Raw genomic sequence first — 24824 nt, forward strand, 5'->3', positions numbered from 1 at the left:
CCTTGATATTGATAGGATATCCCAGTTGGGGGCCAGAGGAGGTACTCAGATCTCAAGAGACTTCCTTATCAGTGGTCTGACCCACTGAGAAATGCCATAGGATTTTAGAGACATCACCAACATCGTGCTTTAAAGAAGGAAGCATAGAAAACTGACACAAGTGTCCCAAGGACATCTTTTGACTCATTTTCTGGCAGGATCCTCCCGAGGGTTCTATAGATTTCATTTTCGATTGATCGATACAGTCAGTAGACCAGGCCTCATGCAGTTGCTAGAGAGGTTGGATTGCTCCTAGTTGATGCCAATCTGAAGACTCCTTCAGGAGAGTTACAGCAAAAGAGAGGATTTCCTCTCAGGAATTTCTCCTCTTCTGTGAATCAGGGAGTTAATTAGACTATGTGTGTGGTTTTCGAGAAGCTTTTCAAGTGAGAACAGTGATCAAGAGGACTTTAGATAGTCTGTGGCTATTGCAGGCTGATTCTTATGCTCTTGGGGCACAAGAAGTAAAAATGAGAAGGCACCATACAGTGTTACTGGCAAGAGGATTGTAGATGGATTGTTACAAGGTCATTTGTTAGATTACTTCATATAATAGAAACGCCATAGGCAATTGCACTTTCCTCAGTGAAACTGAGCTAAGGACTAATGTAGCTTGAGATCTGGTGCTGACACATTGGCATCAAAGTGGAGCGTGGAATGTATACTTGAATCTTGAGCATTTCCTCACTGTCTCACACAGGACGAAATCTATCTTAAATGCGGTAGGCCAGGATCAGAAGGGGGCAGTATTAGGTGACTAGCAGAGATACAAACCCTGGAGAAGGGAATGGCAACCCACTCCAGTATTCCTGCCTGGAGAATCCCATGGACAGAGAAGCCTGGCAGGCTGCAGTCCATTGGGTCGCAGAGTTGGACATGACGGAAGCGACTTAGCATGTGTGCACACCCACAGAGATACAGAAGTTACAGAGCTGGCTATGGATGATGAGGGTGTTGACCAACCACACACAGGGTAGACAGCAAGCAGGGCTTAAATGCCATGCTAAAGAAACAAAACAGCATAGTTGGAACATTGGGCCAAACAGCTCCTAGATAAACATGCAGAAAAGGCAAAGAACTTACAGCCTTGACCAGCAATGCCAGCTGTTGTTCATTATGGAAGGGAAGGCCAGTCTTCTCAGTACGTTTACCTACAAAGATAACACTGTTATCAGGGTACTCTTCAGAAGAGGGAGTAAATTACATTTGTGTATACATATCAGAGAGTGTGTATCTGCCATGGAGGTGAGTGTGAATGGGTGATGACTGTATCTCTCTCTCCTACAGATCTATCTACATCTTTAACAAACCCAAGAATTAAGTAGAGGGGGAGATGCTGTCTGCTGGGAGCAAGGGAGAGGGGCTTTGCTGTCCTTGACTGACCTCTCTGCTTTGCTGGTCCTGCGAACTCCAGGCTAGCCCATAGGGATGCAGTGCCCCCCTGTGGTTGGCATGGTTCTTCTAACTTTCCCTAGCTCCCAGGTCCCTTCCAAAGTCTCCCACAGCTCTTTGTGATTCTAGTGGTGGCTCTGGAGGGAAGGCCTGATAGCATGGTCAGCAATGGTCTGTGGCTCTTGCCCATTCTCAAGATCAGAGCTTAGAGGAGAGGTGAGGGGACTTAATAGATGTCAAACCACAAACTACCTCTCTTTTGTCTTGGCTTCAGGCTTAGGATTCTTGTTTCTCTCTTCCTCTTATTCTCAAGGAATGTTTCCCTGACTTTAGGGACAGAAGCCCAAGACAGCTAAGCAAGGGTGCCATGGAAAGGAAATCAAAACTAGAACACAGTGATGAGAGCCCTTAAAAATTCTGGAACTACTAAAGAGCTATGAAAGGGTGATTCTCTGAAGTAACACACAAGTGGTGAAACTGCAGAGGGAGGATGGATGTTAAGCTTTAGAGAGCACTCCTCTAACGGGGAACAGCTAGAGTGGGAGATACCACTCTTCTACAGAGATTTTAGGACTAAAGTGGAAACTGTGAGTCAGTTCTGACCAGAGGCCAGGGGTGTGGTCAGGGTAATCAGTACCCAGAACATTGTAAGTCACAACATAACCTTTTCTCACCAACATTAGAATTTTCCTTCAACTGGATGAATATACAGTAAAAATAGAATGCTTCTTTCCTGTTTTTTCACTTTCAACGAACCTAAAGAAAGTAACTCAGGGACTTTCCTGGTGGTACAGTGGATAAAAGTCAGCCTGCCAATGCAGGGAAACATGGGTTCAATCCCTGGACTGGGAAGATCCCACTTGCCGTGAAGCAACTAAGCTTGTGCACCACAAGTACTGAGTCCGTAGAGCCCACACACCTCAACTGAAACTGCTGAAGCCCCCACACCACAACTCTTGAAGCCAGTGAGCTCTAGGGCCTGAGAGCCACAACTAATAGGCCTCTGTGCTGCAACTGCTGAAGCCCATGAGTCTAGAGACTGTGCTCCGCAACAAGACAAGCCGCCGCAATGAGAAGCCCACACACCGCAACTGGGGAGTAGCCCCCGCACTCTTGGCTAGAGAGTTAGAGAAAGCCTTCACACAGCAGTGAAGACCCTGCACAGCCAAATAAATAAATCTGTGTGTTAGCTGCTCAGTCGTGTTTGACTCCTTGCGACCCCATGTACTGCAGCCCTCCAGGCTCCTGTGTCCATGGGATTTCCTAGGCAAGGATACTGGAGTGGGTTGCCATTTCCTTCTCCAGGGGATCTTCCCAACCCAGGGATTGAACCTGGGCCTCCTGCACTGCAGGCAGATTCTTTACCATCTGAGCCACCAGGGAAGGCCAAATAAATAAATAAAGTTACCACCTCCACTCCCAGTCTGTGGAGATTATTAAAGACACCAGTTGCCAATTATTTCCTTTTTTATTTCAGTTTTTGTTGTTACTTTTTTTATATAATTTTATCTATTTAAACATTATTTATTTAAATAAAGTTATATAAAAAAAGTAACTCACAACAAAAACTGAAATAAAAAAGGAAATAATTGACAACTGGTGTTTTTAAGCATCTTCACAGACTGGGGGTGGGGGTCGGTGTCACCCCTGTCTGTATCCATTTTTGCTTCACCTTTGCTAGTAACCATGGGCTTCCCCCTCAGGTTGGGGGCTGGGGTGGGGTGGGGAAATGTGAGGGTATCTGGCTGATTGGCACACTCACGTTACCAACCCACCCCAATTAGCTGTTTCTTACTCTATCACCCAGAGGCAGGAGCAAGGGACCATTTCCTCTGGCAAGACATTGGAAAACTGTCCTTCGGGGGAGGGGTGAAATGGCATGAGTTGCCTCATAAGAATTGGTTCAGAGCTCTTTGGTTTTTGTTCCTGGGTGTGTCTTGCTCACATGTATTGTTCTCTGACTGGCCTCCCACCTGACTCTGAGGTATTCACTGAATACTGCTCAGTATGCAGTTCCCCATCTCCCTTTTTCCATACAGCAGCAATATCTAAACCCAACCCTTAGCTCATAAGCAAAGGAAAGGAGGGGAGTTCCCAAGGATTACTTCAAAGAATTATTTTTTAATTTGTAATTAATTTATTTTTTGGTCACTCCACGAGACTTGTGGAATCTGTTCCCTGAGCAGGGATTGAACCCGGGCTATGGCAGTGAAAGTAACCACTAGATCACCAGGGAACTCTCCCAGAGAATCATTTATTGGTGCAAAAATGGAAAGCTGGCTCAGAGTGGGAAGGAAGTTGGAGGTTTCATTCTTCTGTTTCAGATTTTTTTTTTTCCTGTTTAAATATGTAAAAAATAGATGGCATGGAGAAGATGGGTGAGGAACAGACACAGAAAGAAGACTTGAGAAGATTTGAAAACTATTTGTATAAACTCTCTTGTGATTATTCCAACTAGTTTCTCCTCTTATCCACTCTTCCAACCTGTATATCTTCGCTCTGAAATTTTTATATTTCAACTCTCATGATTCTAATTTTCTTCAGTTACAATCTATCTTTCAAGGCTGAGTGAATCAGGGTTCACTCCTGAATCTGGCTTCTAGTCACCAGGACCCAGTTAACTCAGCTCTCCCTCCTGTCCTATGGTTCTTATTCCATTCTTCCTCATTTCTAGCTCGTTCAGAAATCACACTTATCATCTTCTCCCTTAGAGCCCTTTCTGGCTCCTTGCTGGGATTCAGAGCTTTTGAAAATGATCAGGATTGTTCCTTTTCTTCATCCCAGTGTCTCTCTCTGTGGCATTCCCTAGCTCTGTTCCAGCTCTTGATACAATATGGTTCAAACTAAAGATGGTTCCTGGTTGGTGAGAACCTTGAGAAAGGAAAAGGAAATGGACTTTGGAAGGATGGCTGAAAGCAGAGGAGGAGAAGGGAAATCTAAAGGCCCGTGGGTTGGGAGGAAGCAAAAAAATGCATGACCCACTCACGCTTGAAATCTCCAGCCTCTGCTCATTGTTATCAAATGCTGATAGCATCGTGACCCAGAAACATATGGAGAGCCCCAGAGTTTAATGTATTCCTCCTCGAGATTCCTTTCTAGTCATACAAAGCCTCAGTACCAGAAATAGCTAACTTCCACATAATCATGTCCCTTCCAAAGTCCTGGCACGATTACTGGAGTCGAAGGCAGCAGAGAATCGATGGTGTGTGGAATGTCTTCTGTTTGCCCTTCCAGAGTTCTTTAGGACCTGTGCCTCACAAGGCTGACCTATGCGCAATCACCCGTAGACATTTGTGTCCTTGGTTTTGTTTGGGTATGGCCAACAGGAGATGCTGGCAGCAGGCCACAGGGTAGAAGGAGAATGAGGATACTCCTCTAACTCCTGGTCCCGGCAAAGTTGGTTGTTTCCCTGTACCAAGGCCACAGCTCTTATTGGACAGCCCTCTAGTTTCTGGTTGCTAGCTCCCTCTGTTCAGCCCAGGTAACAGCATTGTTATTACTCAGCCCCAAGGAATTGCACCATCCCTTGTTGCTCTGTCTAAACCCTGCCCACACCTTTCTATACACTCCCTTTATTAAGCTTGTCTCACTTATCCAAAGTGCTGTCTGCTTTCTTATGAAACCCTAACGTGGAAGATGGGGAGGGAAAGGTAAGGTAGGAGAAGAAAAGCTACATCTTGAGTTTTTCTTAGAATCACAGAAACACAGGTTTGAAGCCCAGTTAGCTACTAAGTTATTTAACTTTTCTAGTACCTCCCTTGACTTACCATAGGGATAATATTTACCTGGTACCGTTGGGAAGGTGAGATAATATATGTGAAAGCAATAGAACAGTGCCAGATGCTCAGCATAGAAATTCTATTATTACTGCACTGGAGTGTATTCCATGTGAGTGCAATTAATACTAAAGGGAAAACAAAATAGGATGATGCTTCAGGGAAATTATTTCCCTTGTCAGACATTTTTATTTAGCTTTGCCCGAGGCTTGCCTTCTCAACTGATCCCTGTGATTGTAAGCTGGGTTGGTGCGGAGGTTTGTGTATCTTAAATTTACGGGAAGGGGAAGAGGAATGGGACAGGAGATAGACTGAGACAAGAATGAAAGTCAGGAGACCTTGTCTGTGTTAAGGTCAGTTAAATACCAAAAATATGAGAAGGAGCAAACTGGTGAGCAGTTGAGTGCACAGGGCACACCTTCTCTTTCCCTATTTCTCCATGAAGTCTGATACGTTCCTCCATCCCATGCATCAGTGGCTGGGCAACAGTCATCTGCTCCCCCTCGGTTTTAGATAATGTATATGTCCTTAGCAGCTCTTGAGAGAAGCAACACATTGTAAGAGTTACTCAAACTGAAAGGCAAATGGTCTAGAAAGGAGGGGCTGCAGCCATAGTGGCAGGTAAGGCAGGCAGAAAGAAAGTCACTAAGTCATGGGGTGAGCCCAGTAATCACCCCAGACATCTATCTGGCATCTCTCTCTCTCCAAACACACTGCTTCTTAATCCCTCAGCTAGAAGGCTGCTGGAAGGAGACAGAGACTCCAAGAAGAGCAAGAGTGTCCCTGAAGCCACATGGGGCTCAGCATGAAACAGAGGAAGCATATGGAAATAGCCTCCATTTAGTTTTATCTCAAGAATCCGTTGGATACTTTGTGGGAGGCTGATAACAGGCACTGGGAGTAGGGTGGGTGTGGATAGCATAGGAGAAAAAGCTAGATCCCTAAGCCTCTTTCTGAATGTGGGACCTCTGGCTCAGCTTCTCAAATCTGTGCGTGAGGAGGCTTCCTAGGTGGCGCCAGTGGTAAACCATGCTCCTACCAATGAAGGAGACGTAAGAGATGCAGGTTCAATCCCTGGGTTGGGCAGATCCCCTGGAGGAGGGCATGGCAAACTACTCCTGTATTCTTGCCTGGAGAAATCCCATGGACAGAGGAACCCGGCGGGCTGCGGTCCACAGGGTTGCAAAGAGTCGGACATGACTGAAGTGACTTACACACACACACACACACACAGACACACACACACAGACATACACACACGTGCATAAGGTGGTCATGAGTTGTTGGAATTTCAGCAATGCTCCCATATCTGGAGGGGCTGGGCCTGCAACTGACAGAATGAATGACTGGGGCCCAATTCCAGAAAACAAGACTGTGTCCCACACTCACCCTTCCCGCTCGCCACTCCACCACCTCCTGAACCAGGCACTTCCTAGGCAACCCAGAGAAATGAAGCACAGCATAGCTGAAGGAGAAGGACAAAATGACATTTTATTACACATAACAGCATAAACGGGACAAGAGTGAAATCCTTTCATTTATAAGCACTCAACCAAAACAACTTTTTCTCAGTCCTGTATGAGAAATGGCATCTCATGTGGTGAAAAGTTGGGGTCCAGGTTACGGCATAATGCCTAGTAAATGTCACTGTGTCTCAGGGAAGAAATGTCAGAGGGTGAAGTTATTTGAGCAGCTTCTCCTGGGGGTAGGTAGGTCATCTTGGGTCCATCAGAAAAGTCAGGAATCTCTCAGGCCCACAAGGCAATGATGGCCATAAAAGCAAAACCAGCAGCTACACAGCTCCACTTGGCCAGAGGGGCTTCAGGACTTGCGAGTTCCCGGGGCAGAATTTCCAGGAAGGTGACATACAGGAACGTACCAGCTGCCATGCCTTCTAACACAGCTTGCGCCAAACCTTGTCCAGCTTTAGAGTCCCCTTGAGGCACAGCCAGCCCTACGGCTAGGCCCAGAGGGGACATGAGAGCTAAAGACAGAATGGAGAGCATGGCCCAACGTGATTCAGTGCCTACCTGCACCAGCCGCAGTCCTACGCCAAACACTACGATCCCCTTGTGAGCCAGGACAGCAAGACACAGCTGCACCGTAGAAGCGACTGTGAGCTGCAGCCCCACAGCGAGACCTTCAAACACGGAGTGAAAGGAGAGAGAGAGCAAGAGGATGAGGGCCCGGAAGGGACCCCGTGAAGGGGAGGGGAGAAGTCCATGGCTGTGAGGTTCAAGCTCATGAGCTGTCCCCAGTTCCTGCTCCTGCACTTCGGGTGTTTCAGCAGCCCCAGGACAGCACTGCAATGCCAGCGACTCCAAAAAGAAGACAAGGAAGAAGCCCAGGGAGATGATGAGCTCTCCGTAGGGATAGTCCATCTGGGTGGGAACAGAAAGAGGGGTTGTGAGATGGGAAAGTGTGCTGTGCCTGTGCTCAATCATATACAACTCTTTGTGATCCTCTGGACTGCAGCCTGCCAGGTTCCATGGGATTTTCCAGGCAAGGATACTGGAGTGGGTTGCCATCTCCTTCTCCAGGGGTTCTTCCCCACCCAGGGATCGAACTCGAGTCTCCTGCGTTGATGGTGGTTTCTTTACTGCTGAGCCCTGGGGGAAGTAAGGAAGGGAAGAAATTGCACAGGATTGGGACTGGGCTGAAGAGAATGGGAAGTGTGGTAACAGAACATACAAAAGGGGAACGAAGCCAAGAGGAGACATGGACGTTTGACCACAAGAAAACCTGAGGAAATAAGGAAAGAATATCAATAGGGTTAGAAATACGGGAAAATGATAGGAAGCATATCAAAGGGTCCAGAGAAAGAATGGAAGGTTAAACAAGAGTTCTCTCTGGGTTTCATAAGCCCAGAAGGATTGAGTGGCTCCACCTTTCCTTGCCAACAACAATGCTAGAGCTGAGGGGTAGGAGGAATTCTTAGAATTCCACACATAAATCCTCTCAAAAAGGTCTGGGCATGAAAGTAATCTCTGGTTCTCCTTACTGTGCAGGTAAGGGCTGGTGGGAGACACTTACATAAGCTGAATCAGCATCATCATCAGAATGCCTCTCACTCTTTGTCCTGTTCTAGGGAGAAAAAAGCACAAATTAGATGAGGGAAAGCAGCTCAGCTTCCTGTTCTGTGCCATTGGCTCTACCACTTTCCTTCAAGGCCAATCTGACCTGTTTCCATCACTCCATACAAGAGCCGTCATCTTCCTTGTCGTTCCTTCTGTCCTTGGCTTTGTCACTTTTTCCCCTTTCTTCCCCTCGTTCTGCTCATCATTCTGGCCTCATGGCCTGGTAGGTCTGCCGCTCACCTGTATCACCAAGTTCTGGATCTCTGATTTAATTCCCTCCAAGGCTTCAGCGGTCATGTGCATGAACCCCGCTCCCAGGAAAACGCCAGCAGACGTGCAGCCCAGGAAACTGAGGACCCGGCGGTGACAACCTAATTCAAAGCAGGAGTTACAACCCAGTTGGCAAAGAGGAGATAAGAAGAAGGTGACTAAGGAGCCACGGGCAGCACTCAATGTCCGAAGACTGGGGATGATGAGAGAATCAGAGCAAGATATCAGGACAGTGACAAGGCTGAAGTCAGACTTAGGTAATGGGGACAAAGATGTGATAGGGCTGTACCTGTGGCTGTAGCAGTCTGGAACCATTTGAAGCGGATGGGAATAAGGCCACAGACCAGAGTCAGCACCAGCAGGGCAAATAGGCAGCCAATTTTTGCTCCTAGTAGTGGCTCCATCCTTGTGGTACAGGGTTAGTTGAGGCCTCAGAAAGACAAATGGAGTTATAGTCTTTGGAGCAGGAGGGGTGTCTCAGGTGGTCAGAGCTGTTCACTCTCCTGTTTCAGGAGGCTATTGCAGATCCTCTCTCTGGTCTATGTTGCCTCTTCTTGCGTAGCCTTACATAGGAAGCTTGCCCAGCCCGTTTTTCACCCTTCCCCTCATGCAGGCCCCTCCCCTGGCTGACGCCTTCCTGAGTTTAGAAACCAGAAACTCCAGACTCCCTGCCAGGCATGGCCTGGTGCAGTGTCTTCTCCTTCTCTTCATTGCCGGGACTAATCCAGGGGCTGTCTTAGTTCTGGCCTGGGGCTGTTCTAATCCAGAGTGTCTTTAGTAGCTCTTCCCAGCTGTTCTGTCCTGGGGACAATCTGATCCTGCCTCACTCAGGACATTTGACCTAAGCCTTCTATACCCTGTCTACTCCACCTCAAGTCCTTTAGGTTGCTCTGTTGAAACTTGAACTGCATCCTTTCAAAGGGGATTTGGGGCCACTTGGGACAAGGAGGTGGGGCTGGCAAGGGGAGCTGCCATCACCCTGTGAGAACTAGTACAGGAGGGGACTCCCCTAGCCTGACACTCCAGAGAAATAGCTCCAGGCATGGAAATGTCTACAAGAAGTTGAGATTTCTAGTATTACAACGCTGATACTGTTACAACTTTTGACTATGCCTTTTTCCTGATATAAATTATAGAAGAGGGACTGAGAGTTTTAAGAAGAAAGTTGCTCTAGTTCTGAAACAGCAAGGCCTAGGGGAAAACGGAAACGAACCACATATACTGAAGGCTCCTGCCTGGACATGTAGAGATGGAGATGGAAGATTGAGACCTGAGGGGAACAGACTCTTGAGGTAAACGTGTATGAGGTTAACTCTGAGGAAGCTGAGAAAGTTGAAAGGGAAGAAGGCAGAAAAAAATAGCAGCCAAGCAGCTGTTGACTCCCCTGTTCAGGTAGCCTGCGTAACAACCCTGAGACCTGTTGAGCCAGTTCTCAGGAAACTGGGGGTGACTTTCTCCTTCCCCCCATTATCTGGTGGAAGCAGCAGGATTCTTCCAGGACAGGATGAGCTGGAGACTTGTGTGGGGACCACTGAAAATCTGAGGATTCTCTTCATTATAGGATAGGCCATGACAACAGACCTCTATACCTTTTAAGAAATCGCAAGATTCATTTCCATTCTTTGAAAACTTTTTATTATTATTAAACCTTCAAGTGAACACAGGTATATAGGGGTACTGTAGCTGAAACTCGTCTCTGTTCATCAGAGTGAACAGAAACATAAAGACAGAATTTGGGGTGAAGTATAAAAGAGTAGTTTTTTTATTGTGCCAGGTAAAGGAGGCCACTGCAGGTCAATGTCCTACAGACTGTGCCCTCCCTAGAGAGAGAACAGCAAGGGGTCTTATAGTTTGAGGGTGGAAACCAGGACCATAGATAAGGATCGGGGTAGATCAAGCTTGCATTCTTCACTTCCAGAAATTTTCAAAATTGTCAAAGTTGGTGTTAGGTGCTCCTGGGACTGATTCTGGTGGTCCTTGAGATGATCACACCATGCATGACCTTCTTTCTGGAATGAATGATGCTCACAAGGGAAGGGAGTGTCAGGGAGTGTTTTCTTGGAGAAGTAAACACCAGGTGTACCGTACAATTCTAGCTAGAAGGCAATCATCTGAGAAGTGCAATTAAGAAAGAAAAGCAGCTGCGAGAGGATGGCCGAGTGAGTTCGAAGAATAAGGCCGACTATGATGGAGGATATTTGAACTAGCTTTTTTGCCGTAACAGTACTAGCACTCCCATCCTGGACCAGGCCTCGGCCTGGGCCGCCGTCAAGAGAGAAGAAAACACCTGTCACACATCTGTGTCAACTCTCAGGGGCATCTTGAGCAGGGGATGGAGGAAGTTCCGATGGTGTGATCACCCCAATTAGCTGTTTCTTACTCTATCACCCAGAGGCAGGAGCAAGGGACCATTTCCTCTGGCAAGACATTGGAAAACTGTCCTTCGGGGGAGGGGTGAAATGGCATGAGTTGCCTCATAAGAATTGGTTCAGAGCTCTTTGGTTTTTGTTCCTGGGTGTGTCTTGCTCACATGTATTGTTCTCTGACTGGCCTCCCACCTGACTCTGAGGTATTCACTGAATACTGTTCAGTATGCAGTTCCCCATCTCCCTTTTTCCATACAGCAGCAATATCTAAACCCAACCCTTAGCTCATAAGCAAAGGAAAGGAGGGGAGTTCCCAAGGATTACTTCAAAGAATTATTTTTTAATTTGTAATTAATTTATTTTTTGGTCACTCCACGAGACTTGTGGAATCTGTTCCCTGAGCAGGGATTGAACCCGGGCTATGGCAGTGAAAGTAACCACTAGATCACCAGGGAACTCTCCCAGAGAATCATTTATTGGTGCAAAAATGGAAAGCTGGCTCAGAGTGGGAAGGAAGTTGGAGGTTTCATTCTTCTGTTTCAGATTTTCTTTTTTCCTGTTTAAATATGTAAAAAATAGATGGCATGGAGAAGATGGGTGAGGAACAGACACAGAAAGAAGACTTGAGAAGATTTGAAAACTATTTGTATAAACTCTCTTGTGATTATTCCAACTAGTTTCTCCTCTTATCCACTCTTCCAACCTGTATATCTTCGCTCTGAAATTTTTATATTTCAACTCTCATGATTCTAATTTTCTTCAGTTACAATCTATCTTTCAAGGCTGAGTGAATCAGGGTTCACTCCTGAATCTGGCTTCTAGTCACCAGGACCCAGTTAACTCAGCTCTCCCTCCTGTCCTATGGTTCTTATTCCATTCTTCCTCATTTCTAGCTCGTTCAGAAATCACACTTATCATCTTCTCCCTTAGAGCCCTTTCTGGCTCCTTGCTGGGATTCAGAGCTTTTGAAAATGATCAGGATTGTTCCTTTTCTTCATCCCAGTGTCTCTCTCTGTGGCATTCCCTAGCTCTGTTCCAGCTCTTGATACAATATGGTTCAAACTAAAGATGGTTCCTGGTTGGTGAGAACCTTGAGAAAGGAAAAGGAAATGGACTTTGGAAGGATGGCTGAAAGCAGAGGAGGAGAAGGGAAATCTAAAGGCCCGTGGGTTGGGAGGAAGCAAAAAAATGCATGACCCACTCACACTTGAAATCTCCAGCCTCTGCTCATTGTTATCAAATGCTGATAGCATCGTGACCCAGAAACATATGGAGAGCCCCAGAGTCTAATGTATTCCTCCTCGAGATTCCTTTCTAGTCATACAAAGCCTCAGTACCAGAAATAGCTAACTTCCACATAATCATGTCCCTTCCAAAGTCCTGGCACGATTACTGGAGTCGAAGGCAGCAGAGAATCGATGGTGTGTGGAATGTCTTCTGTTTGCCCTTCCAGAGTTCTTTAGGACCTGTGCCTCACAAGGCTGACCTACGCGCAATCACCCGTAGACATTTGTGTCCTTGGTTTTGTTTGGGTATGGCCAACAGGAGATGCTGGCAGCAGGCCACAGGGTAGAAGGAGAGTGAGGATACTCCTCTAACTCCTGGTCCCGGCAAAGTTGGTTGTTTCCCTGTACCAAGGCCACAGCTCTTATTGGACAGCCCTCTAGTTTCTGGTTGCTAGCTCCCTCTGTTCAGCCCAGGTAACAGCATTGTTATTACTCAGCCCCAAGGAATTGCACCATCCCTTGTTGCTCTGTCTAAACCCTGCCCACACCTTTCTATACACTCCCTTTATTAAGCTTGTCTCACTTATCCAAAGTGCTGTCTGCTTTCTTATGAAACCCTAACGTGGAAGATGGGGAGGGAAAGGTAAGGTAGGAGAAGAAAAGCTACATCTTGAGTTTTTCTTAGAATCACAGAAACACAGGTTTGAAGCCCAGTTAGCTACTAAGTTATTTAACTTTTCTAGTACCTCCCTTGACTTACCATAGGGATAATATTTACCTGGTACCGTTGGGAAGGTGAGATAATATATGTGAAAGCAATAGAACAGTGCCAGATGCTCAGCATAGAAATTCTATTATTACTGCACTGGAGTGTATTCCATGTGAGTGCAATTAATACTAAAGGGAAAACAAAATAGGATGATGCTTCAGGGAAATTATTTCCCTTGTCAGACATTTTTATTTAGCTTTGCCCGAGGCTTGCCTTCTCAACTGATCCCTGTGATTGTAAGCTGGGTTGGTGCGGAGGTTTGTGTATCTTAAATTTACGGGAAGGGGAAGAGGAATGGGACAGGAGATAGACTGAGACAAGAATGAAAGTCAGGAGACCTTGTCTGTGTTAAGGTCAGTTAAATACCAAAAATATGAGAAGGAGCAAACTGGTGAGCAGTTGAGTGCACAGGGCACACCTTCTCTTTCCCTATTTCTCCATGAAGTCTGATACGTTCCTCCATCCCATGCATCAGTGGCTGGGCAACAGTCATCTGCTCCCCCTCGGTTTTAGATAATGTATATGTCCTTAGCAGCTCTTGAGAGAAGCAACACATTGTAAGAGTTACTCAAACTGAAAGGCAAATGGTCTAGAAAGGAGGGGCTGCAGCCATAGTGGCAGGTAAGGCAGGCAGAAAGAAAGTCACTAAGTCATGGGGTGAGCCCAGTAATCACCCCAGACATCTATCTGGCATCTCTCTCTCTCTCCAAACACACTGCTTCTTAATCCCTCAGCTAGAAGGCTGCTGGAAGGAGACAGAGACTCCAAGAAGAGCAAGAGTGTCCCTGAAGCCACATGGGGCTCAGCATGAAACAGAGGAAGCATATGGAAATAGCCTCCATTTAGTTTTATCTCAAGAATCCGTTGGATACTTTGTGGGAGGCTGATAACAGGCACTGGGAGTAGGGTGGGTGTGGATAGCATAGGAGAAAAATCTAGATCCCTAAGCCTCTTTCTGAATGTGGGACCTCTGGCTCAGCTTCTCAAATCTGTGCGTGAGGAGGCTTCCTAGGTGGCGCCAGTGGTAAACCATGCTCCTACCAATGAAGGAGACGTAAGAGATGCAGGTTCAATCCCTGGGTTGGGCAGATCCCCTGGAGGAGGGCATGGCAAACTACTCCTGTATTCTTGCCTGGAGAAATCCCATGGACAGAGGAACCTGGCGGGCTGCGGTCCACAGGGTTGCAAAGAGTCGGACACAACTGAAGTGACTTACACACACACACACACACACACACAGACACACACACACAGACATACACACACGTGCATAAGGTGGTCATGAGTTGTTGGAATTTCAGCAATGCTCCCATATCTGGAGGGGCTGGGCCTGCAACTGACAGAATGAATGACTGGGGCCCAATTCCAGAAAACAAGACTGTGTCCCACACTCACCCTTCCCGCTCGCCACTCCACCACCTCCTGACCAGGCACTTCCTAGGCAACCCAGAGAAATGAAGCACAGCATAGCTGAAGGAGAAGGACAAAATGACATTTTATTACACATAACAGCATAAACGGGACAAGAGTGAAATCCTCTCATTTATAAGCTCTCAACCAAAACAACTTTTTCTCAGTCCTGTATGAGAAATGGCATCTCATGTGGTGAAAAGTTGGGGTCCAGGTTACGGCATAATGCCTAGTAAATGTCACTGTGTCTCAGGGAAGAAATGTCAGAGGGTGAAGTTATTTGAGCAGCTTCTCCTGGGGGTAGGTAGGTCATCTTGGGTCCATCAGAAAAGTCAGGAATCTCTCAGGCCCACAAGGCAATGATAGCCATAAAAGCAAAACCAGCAGCTACACAGCTCCACTTGGCCAGAGGGGCTTCAGGACTTGCGAGTTCCCGGGGCAGAATTTCCAGGAAGGTGACATACAGGAACGTACCAGCTGCCATGCCTTCTAACACAGCTTGCGCCAAACCTTGTCCAGCTTTAGAGTCCCCTTGAGGCACAGCCAGCCCTACGGCTAGGCCCAGAGGGGACATGAGAGCTAAAGACAGAATGGAGAGCATGGCCCAACGTGATTCAGTGCCTACCTGCACCAGCCGCAGTCCTATGCCAAACACTACGATCCCCTTGTGAGCCAGGACAGCAAGACACAGCTGCACCGTAGAAGCGACTGTGAGCTGCAGCCCCACAGCGAGACCTTCAAACACAGAGTGAAAGGAGAGAGAGAGCAAGAGGATGAGGGCCCGGAAGGGACCCCGTGAAGGGGAGGGGAGAAGTCCATGGCTGTGAGGTTCAAGCTCATGAGCTGTCCCCAGTTCCTGCTCCTGCACTTCGGGTGTTTCAGCAGCCCCAGGACAGCACTGCAATGCCAGCGACTCCAAAAAGAAGACAAGGAAGAAGCCCAGGGAGATGATGAGCTCTCCGTAGGGATAGTCCATCTGGGTGGGAACAGAAAGAGGGGTTGTGAGATGGGAAAGTGTGCTGTGCCTGTGCTCAATCATATACAACTCTTTGTGATCCTCTGGACTGCAGCCTGCCAGGTTCCATGGGATTTTCCAGGCAAGGATACTGGAGTGGGTTGCCATCTCCTTCTCCAGGGGTTCTTCCCCACCCAGGGATCGAACTCGAGTCTCCTGCGTTGATGGTGGTTTCTTTACTGCTGAGCCCTGGGGGAAGTAAGGAAGGGAAGAAATTGCACAGGCTTGGGACTGGGCTGAAGAGAATGGGAAGTGTGGTAACAGAACATACAAAAGGGGAACGAAGCCAAGAGGAGACATGGACGTTTGACCACAAGAAAACCTGAGGAAATAAGGAAAGAATATCAATAGGGTTAGAAATACGGGAAAATGATAGGAAGCATATCAAAGGGTCCAGAGAAAGAATGGAAGGTTAAACAAGAGTTCTCTCTGGGTTTCATAAGCCCAGAAGGATTGAGTGGCTCCACCTTTCCTTGCCAACAACAATGCTAGAGCTGAGGGGTAGGAGGAATTCTTAGAATTCCACACATAAATCCTCTCAAAAAGGTCTGGGCATGAAAGTAATCTCTGGTTCTCCTTACTGTGCAGGTAAGGGCTGGTGGGAGACACTTACATAAGCTGAATCAGCATCATCATCAGAATGCCTCTCACTCTTTGTCCTGTTCTAGGGAGAAAAAAGCACAAATTAGATGAGGGAAAGCAGCTCAGCTTCCTGTTCTGTGCCATTGGCTCTACCACTTTCCTTCAAGGCCAATCTGACCTGTTTCCATCACTCCATACAAGAGCCGTCATCTTCCTTGTCGTTCCTTCTGTCCTTGGCTTTGTCACTTTTTCCCCTTTCTTCCCCTCGTTCTGCTCATCATTCTGGCCTCATGGCCTGGTAGGTCTGCCGCTCACCTGTATCACCAAGTTCTGGATCTCTGATTTAATTCCCTCCAAGGCTTCAGCGGTCATGTGCATGAACCCCGCTCCCAGGAAAACGCCAGCAGACGTGCAGCCCAGGAAACTGAGGACCCGGCGGTGACAACCTAATTCAAAGCAGGAGTTACAACCCAGTTGGCAAAGAGGAGATAAGAAGAAGGTGACTAAGGAGCCACGGGCAGCACTCAATGTCCGAAGACTGGGGATGATGAGAGAATCAGAGCAAGGTATCAGGACAGTGACAAGGCTGAAGTCAGACTTAGGTAATGGGGACAAAGATGTGATAGGGCTGTACCTGTGGCTGTAGCAGTCTGGAACCATTTGAAGCGGATGGGAATAAGGCCACAGACCAGAGTGAGCACCAGCAGGGCAAATAGGCAGCCAATTTTTGCTCCTAGTAGTGGCTCCATCCTTGTGGTACAGGGTTAGTTGAGGCCTCAGAAAGACAAATGGAGTTATAGTCTTTGGAGCAGGAGGGGTGTCTCAGGTGGTCAGAGCTGTTCACTCTCCTGTTTCAGGAGGCTATTGCAGATCCTCTCTCTGGTCTATGTTGCCTCTTCTTGCGTAGCCTTACATAGGAAGCTTGCCCAGCCCGTTTTTCACCCTTCCCCTCATGCAGGCCCCTCCCCTGGCTGACGCCTTCCTGAGTTTAGAAACCAGAAACTCCAGACTCCCTGCCAGGCATGGCCTGGTGCAGTGTCTTCTCCTCCTCTTCATTGCCGGGACTAATCCAGGGGCTGTCTTAGTTCTGGCCTGGGGCTGTTCTAATCCAGAGTGTCTTTAGTAGCTCTTCCCAGCTGTTCTGTCCTGGGGACAATCTGATCCTGCCTCACTCAGGACATTTGACCTAAGCCTTCTATACCCTGTCTACTCCACCTCAAGTCCTTTAGGTTGCTCTGTTGAAACCTGAACTGCATCCTTTCAAAGGGGATTTGGGGCCACTTGGGACAAGGAGGTGGGGCTGGCAAGGGGAGCTGCCATCACCCTGTGAGAACTAGTACAGGAGGGGACTCCCCTAGCCTGTCACTCCAGAGAAATAGCTCCAGGCATGGAAATGTCTACAAGAAGTTGAGATTTCTAGTATTACAACACTGATACTGTTACAACTTTTGACTATGCCTTTTTCCTGATATAAATTATAGAAGAGGGACTGAGAGTTTTAAGAAGAAAGTTGCTCTAGTTCTGAAACAGCAAGGCCTAGGGGAAAACGGAAACGAACCACATATACTAAAGGCTCCTGCCTGGACATGTAGAGATGGAGATGGAAGATTGAGACCTGAGGGGAACAGACTCTTGAGGTAAACGTGTATGAGGTTAACTCTGAGGAAGCTGAGAAAGTTGAAAGGGAAGAAGGCAGAAAAAAATAGAAGCCAAGCAGCTGCTGACTCCCCTGTTCAGGTGGCCTGCGTAACAACCCTGAGACCTGTTGAGCCAGTTCTCAGGAAACTGGGGGTGACTTTCTCCCTCCCCCCATTATCTGGTGGAAGCAGCAGGATTCTTCCAGGACAGGATGAGCTGGAGACTTGTGTGGGGACCACTGAAAATCTGAGGATTCTCTTCATTATAGGATAGGCCATGACAACAGACCTCTATACCTTTTAAGAAATTGCAAGATTCATTTCCATTCTTTGAAAACTTTTTATTATTATTAAACCTTCAAGTGAACACAGGTATATAGGGGTACTGTAGCTGAAACTCGTCTCTGTTCATCAGAGTGAACAGAAACATAAAGACAGAATTTGGGGTGAAGTATAAAAGAGTAGTTTTTTTATTGTGCCAGGTAAAGGAGGCCACTGCAGGTCAATGTCCTACAGACTGTGCCCTCCCTAGAGAGAGAACAGCAAGGGGTCTTATAGTTTGAGGGTGGAAACCAGGACCATAGATAAGGATCGGGGTAGATCAAGCTTGCATTCTTCACTTCCGGAAATTTTCAAAATTGTCAAAGTTGGTATTAGGTGCTCCTGGGACTGATTCTGGTGGTCCTTGAGATGATCACACCATGCATGACCTTCTTTCTGGAATGAATGATGCTCACAAGGGAAGGGAGTGTCAGGGAGTGTTTTCTTGGAGAAGTAAACACCAGGTGCACCGTACAATTCTAGCTAGAAGGCAATCATCTGAGAAGTGCAATTAAGAAAGAAAAGCAGCTGCGAGAGGATGGCCGAGTGAGTTCGAAGAATAAGGCCGACTATGATGGAGGATATTTGAACTAGCTTTTTTGCCGTAACAGTACTAGCACTCCCATCCTGGACCAGGCCTCGGCCTGGGCCGCCGTCAAGAGAGAAGAAAACACTTGTCACACATCTGTGTCAACTCTCAGGGGCATCTTGAGCAGGGGATGGAGGAAGTTCCGATGGTGTGATCACAGGTAAAAGATCTCCCCAGGAACTGACCCGGGCACAGCGATACAAATCCCTACAGAAAAGAGAGGGTCAATGTGGGCTGCAGACTCTTGCTACCTCCCACTAATTCTGGCCATACCCTCCATACCTGCCATGTCTGCGGGCTGTGACCACAGCATGCTGCATACGTCCATCTGGACAGCACAGGTGACAATGCACATGGCGGGGCCGTTTAAGAACAGGCTGAGTGATTCGGGGCCAGCGCTTAGCCTCCTCTGGAGATCCTCGGGCAAGGATTACCAAGGAGAACTTTTCTTCCTTTGGCTTCTTATTCTAAGACAAGGATACAGAGATGGCTTGCAGGAAAAGATGAGGGAAAAAAAATTTCTTCAAACCTCATTCCTGTGACTCTTCACATATTCTATAAGTCATATACATTCAGACCCTAAAATCTCCAAGCATTCTCTGAAGTTCCCAAATCCTCCTGTCTCTGAATCTCTTTCATTGTGCTTTCCCAGGCTATTTTCTCCCCACCACAGTATTCCCAGAGTACATACCCAGCTGAAGGGGATGGGATGGTACGCCTGGGACAAGCTACAGGCCAGGGGCTTAGAGGCTGTCAACTGGGGACACGGAAGTTCATGGGGACACTGTGAAGACAAAGATGAGGTAAGACAAAAGAACCACAGATCGTAAAAGCCAGAAACTACGAGTAAGAGAGCCAAGAAGGGCCAGGGCTAAGGGAGCGCAGAGCAGGTGAAGGGCAGGCCTGCGGAATCACTGAGGAGGAGGCTGGATAGGTACTCAAGAGTGGCTGGTGGCTAGCTCTTTTCCTGGCCAGCCCTGAGTTCAGATCTTTGCTTGCTGGGAAAGGCAGAAGTAATACTCACTGGGGCAAAGACAAAACCAGGTCGAGGGTCCAAAGGTGACTTTTCTTTTCCCTGAAATCAAAGGAAATAAAAAAAATTTAGGCTGGGCGGAGGGGTCTGTTCTAACTCAATCTCTGCACTCAATAAATTGAGGACTCCTCTAACATTCAATTCTGGTAATTATTAACTATGTTCTTTGAATTAAGCTGGCTGTTTCTCTAATACTCCAAACAAAGAACTTTCTCTTTGCAGCAGGAGAAAGGCAGAAATTTGACACATAGTATGGTGCTCTCCCTTGTCAGTAACCTTCACTCTGAAAAAAAAATTCCATTTCAAGACAATGAAATTTGCAATTATACACTGGTTCATATGGTCCTAAACTGGTTCTTAGATCAGAAGTACCCTGGATCAGGGGCTGGCAAAAAAAAAAAAGAAAAAAAATTAAAAGTCCAGAGACTAGACAAAATTTGTTTCCTACTGCTATCTGTATGGTGAAAATAGCCACAGGCAACAGACCTATAGCCACAGACACATGGTTATAGATGCACAAATAAGCACGGCTCATATAAAAACAGGTGGCAGGCTGGACCTGATCCATAGGCTGGAGTTTGCCAACTACTACCCTATATCATAACTACTTCATGTGCCTACTATCTTCAGAGTCATCCTTATTCATATATGCCAGTCCCTTCAGTTTTCAGGGGAGTGCCAAGAACTGGTGAGAATAAGCAGGGAAAGGAGGGTAAGGTGAAAGAAGGCGAAAGAACCTTACGTTAAGGACCACGTCCCTGGCGTCCATGAGAAGGGAGTGCCCAGCTTTTGTTCCATTCTCTACCAATACCTGATTACAAAAGGGGAAAGTAAGAAGCCTTGAATTACATGAAAACATAAATGTCGGTAGCTCTGTAAGAGCATTCCCAAATAGAGTAGGGATTTTAAATGAAACGGGTATTACATATATGATGTAGATGGAGACCTGAAAAGAGGGACAAAGGGATCTATGTAGGAGGAAAATGGTTAACAATGAAGACAAGCTCCAATGGGGATAAGGAAAGGCATGAAACAAACCCATGAAGTCGCTTAAAAACTTGAGGGGAAAGGGGCTTCCACTTACCAGAAAACGACCTGTCTTGCGCCACAAGGTCTGGACCACATCAGTGCAGCTGGCCTTGCTGGGCAGTTCACTGAGGGAAAAGGCTGCGACCACCACATCGAATTGTACCTGGTGCCCAAGACAAGGAAAATGACCAACCTGACATCTCCCTCTTTCAAAGAGTACAACAGAGGTCTATCCCACTAAATTTCTTCTGCTTTCTTTTACTTTCTAACATTCAATGCTAGGTTGTAAAGCCAGGGCCACAGTTTTCCATCTGCATACTCCACATCTGGCATACTTTAAACACTGCCACTTGCCTTGGGTGATACAGGTAGAAACTGTCTGAAAAAGACACCTGGAACACAAGGCATCCCAGATCCTGAACCACCTGTGGAGGAAAGTAGAGATGTGGCAACTGTGAGTGTAGGTATAAACTGAAGGGACAAAATGCTAGCTGAGGGTGAGATGCAACAGAGTAGACAACTATTAAAAAAAAAGGGCAGGGAGAATATTGGGTCATTTGTCCTGTTCTGCTTACCCTACCCATCCACAGTCCAACAAAGGCCTCCAGCATCTTCAACAGGGTCACTGCATCAGACTCATCTTTAACTTTCAGGCCTCGCCTCTATCCCCCAATAAAAGACCCTTTCTGGTACTCCTTTGATTTGTAAATGCATTCAACTTTGGGAAAGCCCTTCCTTACATTTTGTCCTCACCTTTCAGTAGCTTTTCTGCCAATTCCAACATGGCAGCTGAGCTGTCCACACACATATACTCACGTAGGCTCTGGCCCCAAGTACTATGAGCAGCCCTAAAGTCACAAAAAATAAATCATCAGTTCTCATGACAAAGTTATTCCTACAAAGACCCCTCTGCCCCTAACCTAACCTTGGGGAAACAGAGTGCTATGTTAAAATAGTTGGAAAAACGAGCAATGTTATTTTCTTATTTCATCTACAACTCTTAAGAAGACTCAAAAACTACTTGAACACACACAAAATCATCTTGATGATATGTAAATCTCTGTCCGAGATCAAATTAGTTTCCTTTTTTATCCTTCTAAACATGGGTTTTTTCACTTGACATATTCTTTAAGTTCTGATCCTAATTTATATAACTTCTCATGCCTTGTTTAATCTGAGGGAAGAAACACATCAGTTCCCAATTTTCCTCTTCTTCCTTTGGTTCTCCAGTCTCTTGATATTGACATGGTATAAGCTAGCTCTAGCTCTCTAGAGTTAGAACTGACAGAGACAGAGAAAGATACTCACCAGGTGACAGAGCCAGTACCTGAGCCGAAGTCCATCAAGGTTTGTGGCTGGAACTCTGGAAGTCGAGCTTGGATCTGAAGAAATATTCAATAGCCCACAGTGGGGAAGACAGACACTTATTTAGGGTCTTGGTAAACATGAATTAGGGGACTGCAACAGAGGAAATGAGACATGAATGTCTTTTAAGATTCAATATAAATGCCTTACATTTAAGGCAATGTAAATGCTTACATGTAAGCTCTTAAAACAGTGACTCTAAACCTTTTTTGGGTCAAAAATTCCTTTTAGCGGATAAAGAGAACCTCTTGAAAAAAATGCACATGTAATGTCCCAAGAATCCTGCCCCAGAAGATTACTTTATGAAAAAGGGAACTGATAGTAAAAAGTTTCTGGTTGGAAGTTGAGGGAATTTCACCTCATGGAAAGCTCTGGAGACTGCTGCAAAGCCACCATCCAGTCTTGCTGCCATATACACCAGGCTCAGTCCCTCATTGTAGCTGCCAGAAAAAGAAGACATACCACTGGGAATTAACCACTATCCTGCAGCTACCCTCCAGACTTTTAGGAAATGAAATCTTTGTAAAGGGCTCCTGCAGCTCAATCCTTTCAGGGCTCAACACAGACAAGTTTTAGGAAGGCTTACAAACCAGACTGCTTTTTCAAACACTACATGGTGTAATTGTACTTCCCCAACTCTCCTTCTCAAAAGCCAAACTTTGCCTTCTTCTGCAGCCCTTCTCGTCTCCCTTACCTCAGTTCTTGCCAATGATAGGTAGTTCTGCGCAAGGCACGCAGGACTTCTTCATGATGTTTCTCCGTCTGACATGAGTCTGGGGTGAGAACAAGGACTGGAAGTAAGGACCTAGGAAGAACAGGGCTCAGATACAATATCTGAATTTACTGCCTGCCATTCCCCACCAATTCCCACATGGAAAATGCTTAAGAGAGAAGCCAAACTAGAGAAAAGTTTCAGGTAAGAATAATAATGACCACCAGCACCACCATAGAATATCAAATAATATATTGCCTCTAACAGCAGTTCATTCAGTTCAACCAACTCTGTCTCACAGGTTTTGTTCTGTATTAAAGCCAAGTGTAATAAAAAGTTATAGGATAAAGACAGTACTTTGTAGATTTCTTCACTTCCCCCAAATTTAATAATGTGATGTCTCCAAAGTTCCTATAGGAAGGAAAGGGGCTTGAAAAACTTAGTCTTATAATTGTGCTCAGTTCAGTACTATTTTACCTATGGAGCGCCTACTACGAACCAGGTACTACAAGAAGTTCGTGGAATACAAGATAAACAAAAGGCAGGCCTCTTAATAGCAAGGAACTCACAATCATGAAAATAACTCGGCAAACTAATTCTCCTTTCCCTGTAGTACTGGAGAGAGACTTTTTTTTACCTGAACAAAAACTTAAGACGTTCTTAATCCAGTGGACTTGGGGAAAAGAACAAAGATCTAAATTTCAACAGGAGACTGAAGCATCATTGACCTTTACTAAAGCCCTGACAGCAATCTCTGAAATCACTTATCGTCTTTTAGAAAGGCAACATTATGAATAACTGCTCTGGTCAGAACGTCAAATAAGAAATTGCAGTATCTATTTAAGAGGCTGCAGAATTATTACTCGCTCTTCATTTCCCTCTACTCTTTCTATTTGGCTTACTCTTTATTTTTAAGACCTACCTGCGTTTTCCAGGATTTTTTTCTCAAGAAGAACTGCCCGTCTTTGTAGCTCCTCTGGCTCTACAGGTAAATGCCGGCTCCAGAGATAATTGGTTAGTGCTTGCACCTGCTTCTCCATATTGGGCCTCGCGCCCTCTACGGACCAAAGATGCAAAAAGGAATCACTTGTACGTAGGGCCCAATCTCCGCTTCTGGAGCTTCCATTTCCCACCTTTACTCACCAAGCAGCAGTAACTGCGCGGCGTCAGCCAATGCCTGCGGCAGGCGCACGCATGACAGCTGCAGGATGCCAGGGTGCCGGCGATGGGGCCTCTTCCCCAGGAAATCGGACGTGTTATCCACGTGCGATACGCCAGGCACGAGGGCAGCAAGCGCCTGCAGAAAAAGAAAAGCTAATGGGGGGCACAGAGGATGGCCGCGGCCACTGGCTAACGGAGGAGCTGCCGAAAGAGCACCTCCTCGGAGAGGAGCTGTTCTTGAGATCCACAGCCTCTTTCGAAAGCAGGGAAAATAGGTACTCACTCGGAACTGGGGAGCTATTCCAAAGCTGCGGCGCCACCTGCCTATTGTCAGCAGATACCGCGACCCTCTTGCGGTCGCCATGGCGCCAGCGGTGAACCGGAACCGGAAATATAGGTGCAGTGTCTGTCACTCTCAATAGCGGCGGCGAACATCCTCCGCGAAAATCGGCGCCGGGCAGAAACAGCCAATGCAGAGAACGAGTGCTTTGCTAGTAGCCAATAAGCAATCGGTCTGTAAATCGCCTTGGAGACGGTTTGTGCACCACAATTCCGGCGTAGCCAGCCGGAAGCTAGGTGACTTCCACGCTGCGTTGTGATTTGTCTCCGCCTCCAGAAATCGGAGGGGCGGGGTTAGGTAGTTATGGGCTGGCCCTATGCTGGCTTCCCCAGAAACGCGTCACAATGGCAAAGAATTTGTGTTTGTATTAACTACCAGTGTTCTTTGTTTTACCTTCTGGAGAACACTGAAGTCTTGGGGTTTTTACCTCCTGTGTGAAATGGAGAGACTGCAGTAATGGGAAGATGAACAAGGAAAGCCAGATTTAGGCGACCAAATTGATGGAATAATAGATAATAGATTTAATGTTTCTTACTTGTTAGTTTCTCTTAATATTAAACCAGTACTTTTACACCAGGTAACTAGGTACCATGAGAACATTATGTGACAGGGAGTGTGACAAGCGCTGTTGTATGGTACTACCCTATTTAGTCCCCATAATTCTAAAGGATATATTATTTAAATCCCATTTTGCACCCAAGGAAAGTGAAGTTTA

General features: G+C 46.5%; 3 protein-coding genes across 8 annotated transcripts; all 3 read right to left on the reverse strand.

The window, feature by feature from the left end:
• Positions 1–6673: 6673 nt before the first annotated feature.
• On the reverse strand, positions 6674–11037 carry SLC39A2 (solute carrier family 39 member 2). Of its 4 annotated transcripts, XM_070468913.1 has the most exons (4): positions 8844–11037; positions 8525–8655; positions 8241–8291; positions 6674–7588 (listed from the first exon to the last, which is right to left on the reverse strand). In XM_070468913.1, the coding sequence occupies exons 1-4, from the start codon at positions 8956–8958 to the stop codon at positions 6956–6958; spliced, it is 930 nt and encodes a 309-aa protein (XP_070325014.1). In that variant the 5' UTR covers positions 8959–11037; the 3' UTR covers positions 6674–6955. The 4 variants fall into 4 exon arrangements, 2 of the variants coding, with proteins under 2 accessions (XP_070325014.1, XP_070325013.1); XM_070468912.1 differs by having other exon boundaries at positions 8525–8935; XR_011488203.1 differs by having other exon boundaries at positions 7552–7588; positions 8388–8935.
• A 3349-nt stretch (positions 11038–14386) lies between these two features.
• LOC110137138 (zinc transporter ZIP2) lies at positions 14387–17785 on the reverse strand. 3 transcript variants are annotated; one of them, XM_020893373.2, is made up of 4 exons: positions 16557–17785; positions 16238–16368; positions 15954–16004; positions 14387–15301 (listed from the first exon to the last, which is right to left on the reverse strand). In XM_020893373.2, exons 1-4 carry the CDS (start codon positions 16669–16671, stop codon positions 14669–14671), a joined length of 930 nt encoding a protein of 309 aa, XP_020749032.2. In that variant the 5' UTR covers positions 16672–17785; the 3' UTR covers positions 14387–14668. The 3 variants fall into 3 exon arrangements, 1 of the variants encoding a protein (XP_020749032.2); XR_011488205.1 differs by having other exon boundaries at positions 15265–15301; positions 16101–16648; XR_011488204.1 differs by having other exon boundaries at positions 15208–15999; positions 16101–16648.
• A 94-nt stretch (positions 17786–17879) lies between these two features.
• Positions 17880–24265, reverse strand: METTL17 (methyltransferase like 17). The gene is made up of 14 exons (XM_020893372.2): positions 24053–24265; positions 23752–23905; positions 23531–23665; positions 22591–22669; positions 22255–22336; positions 21840–21913; positions 21285–21379; positions 20886–20956; positions 20587–20694; positions 20245–20313; positions 19494–19544; positions 19161–19253; positions 18752–18936; positions 17880–18676 (listed from the first exon to the last, which is right to left on the reverse strand). The coding sequence occupies exons 1-14, from the start codon at positions 24131–24133 to the stop codon at positions 18571–18573; spliced, it is 1383 nt and encodes a 460-aa protein (XP_020749031.2). The 5' UTR covers positions 24134–24265; the 3' UTR covers positions 17880–18570.
• Between the last annotated feature and the right edge of the window lie 559 nt (positions 24266–24824).

The sequence above is a fragment of the Odocoileus virginianus genome, chromosome 6, assembly GCF_023699985.2.
Source record: "Odocoileus virginianus isolate 20LAN1187 ecotype Illinois chromosome 6, Ovbor_1.2, whole genome shotgun sequence".
NCBI lineage: Eukaryota > Metazoa > Chordata > Mammalia > Artiodactyla > Cervidae > Odocoileus > Odocoileus virginianus.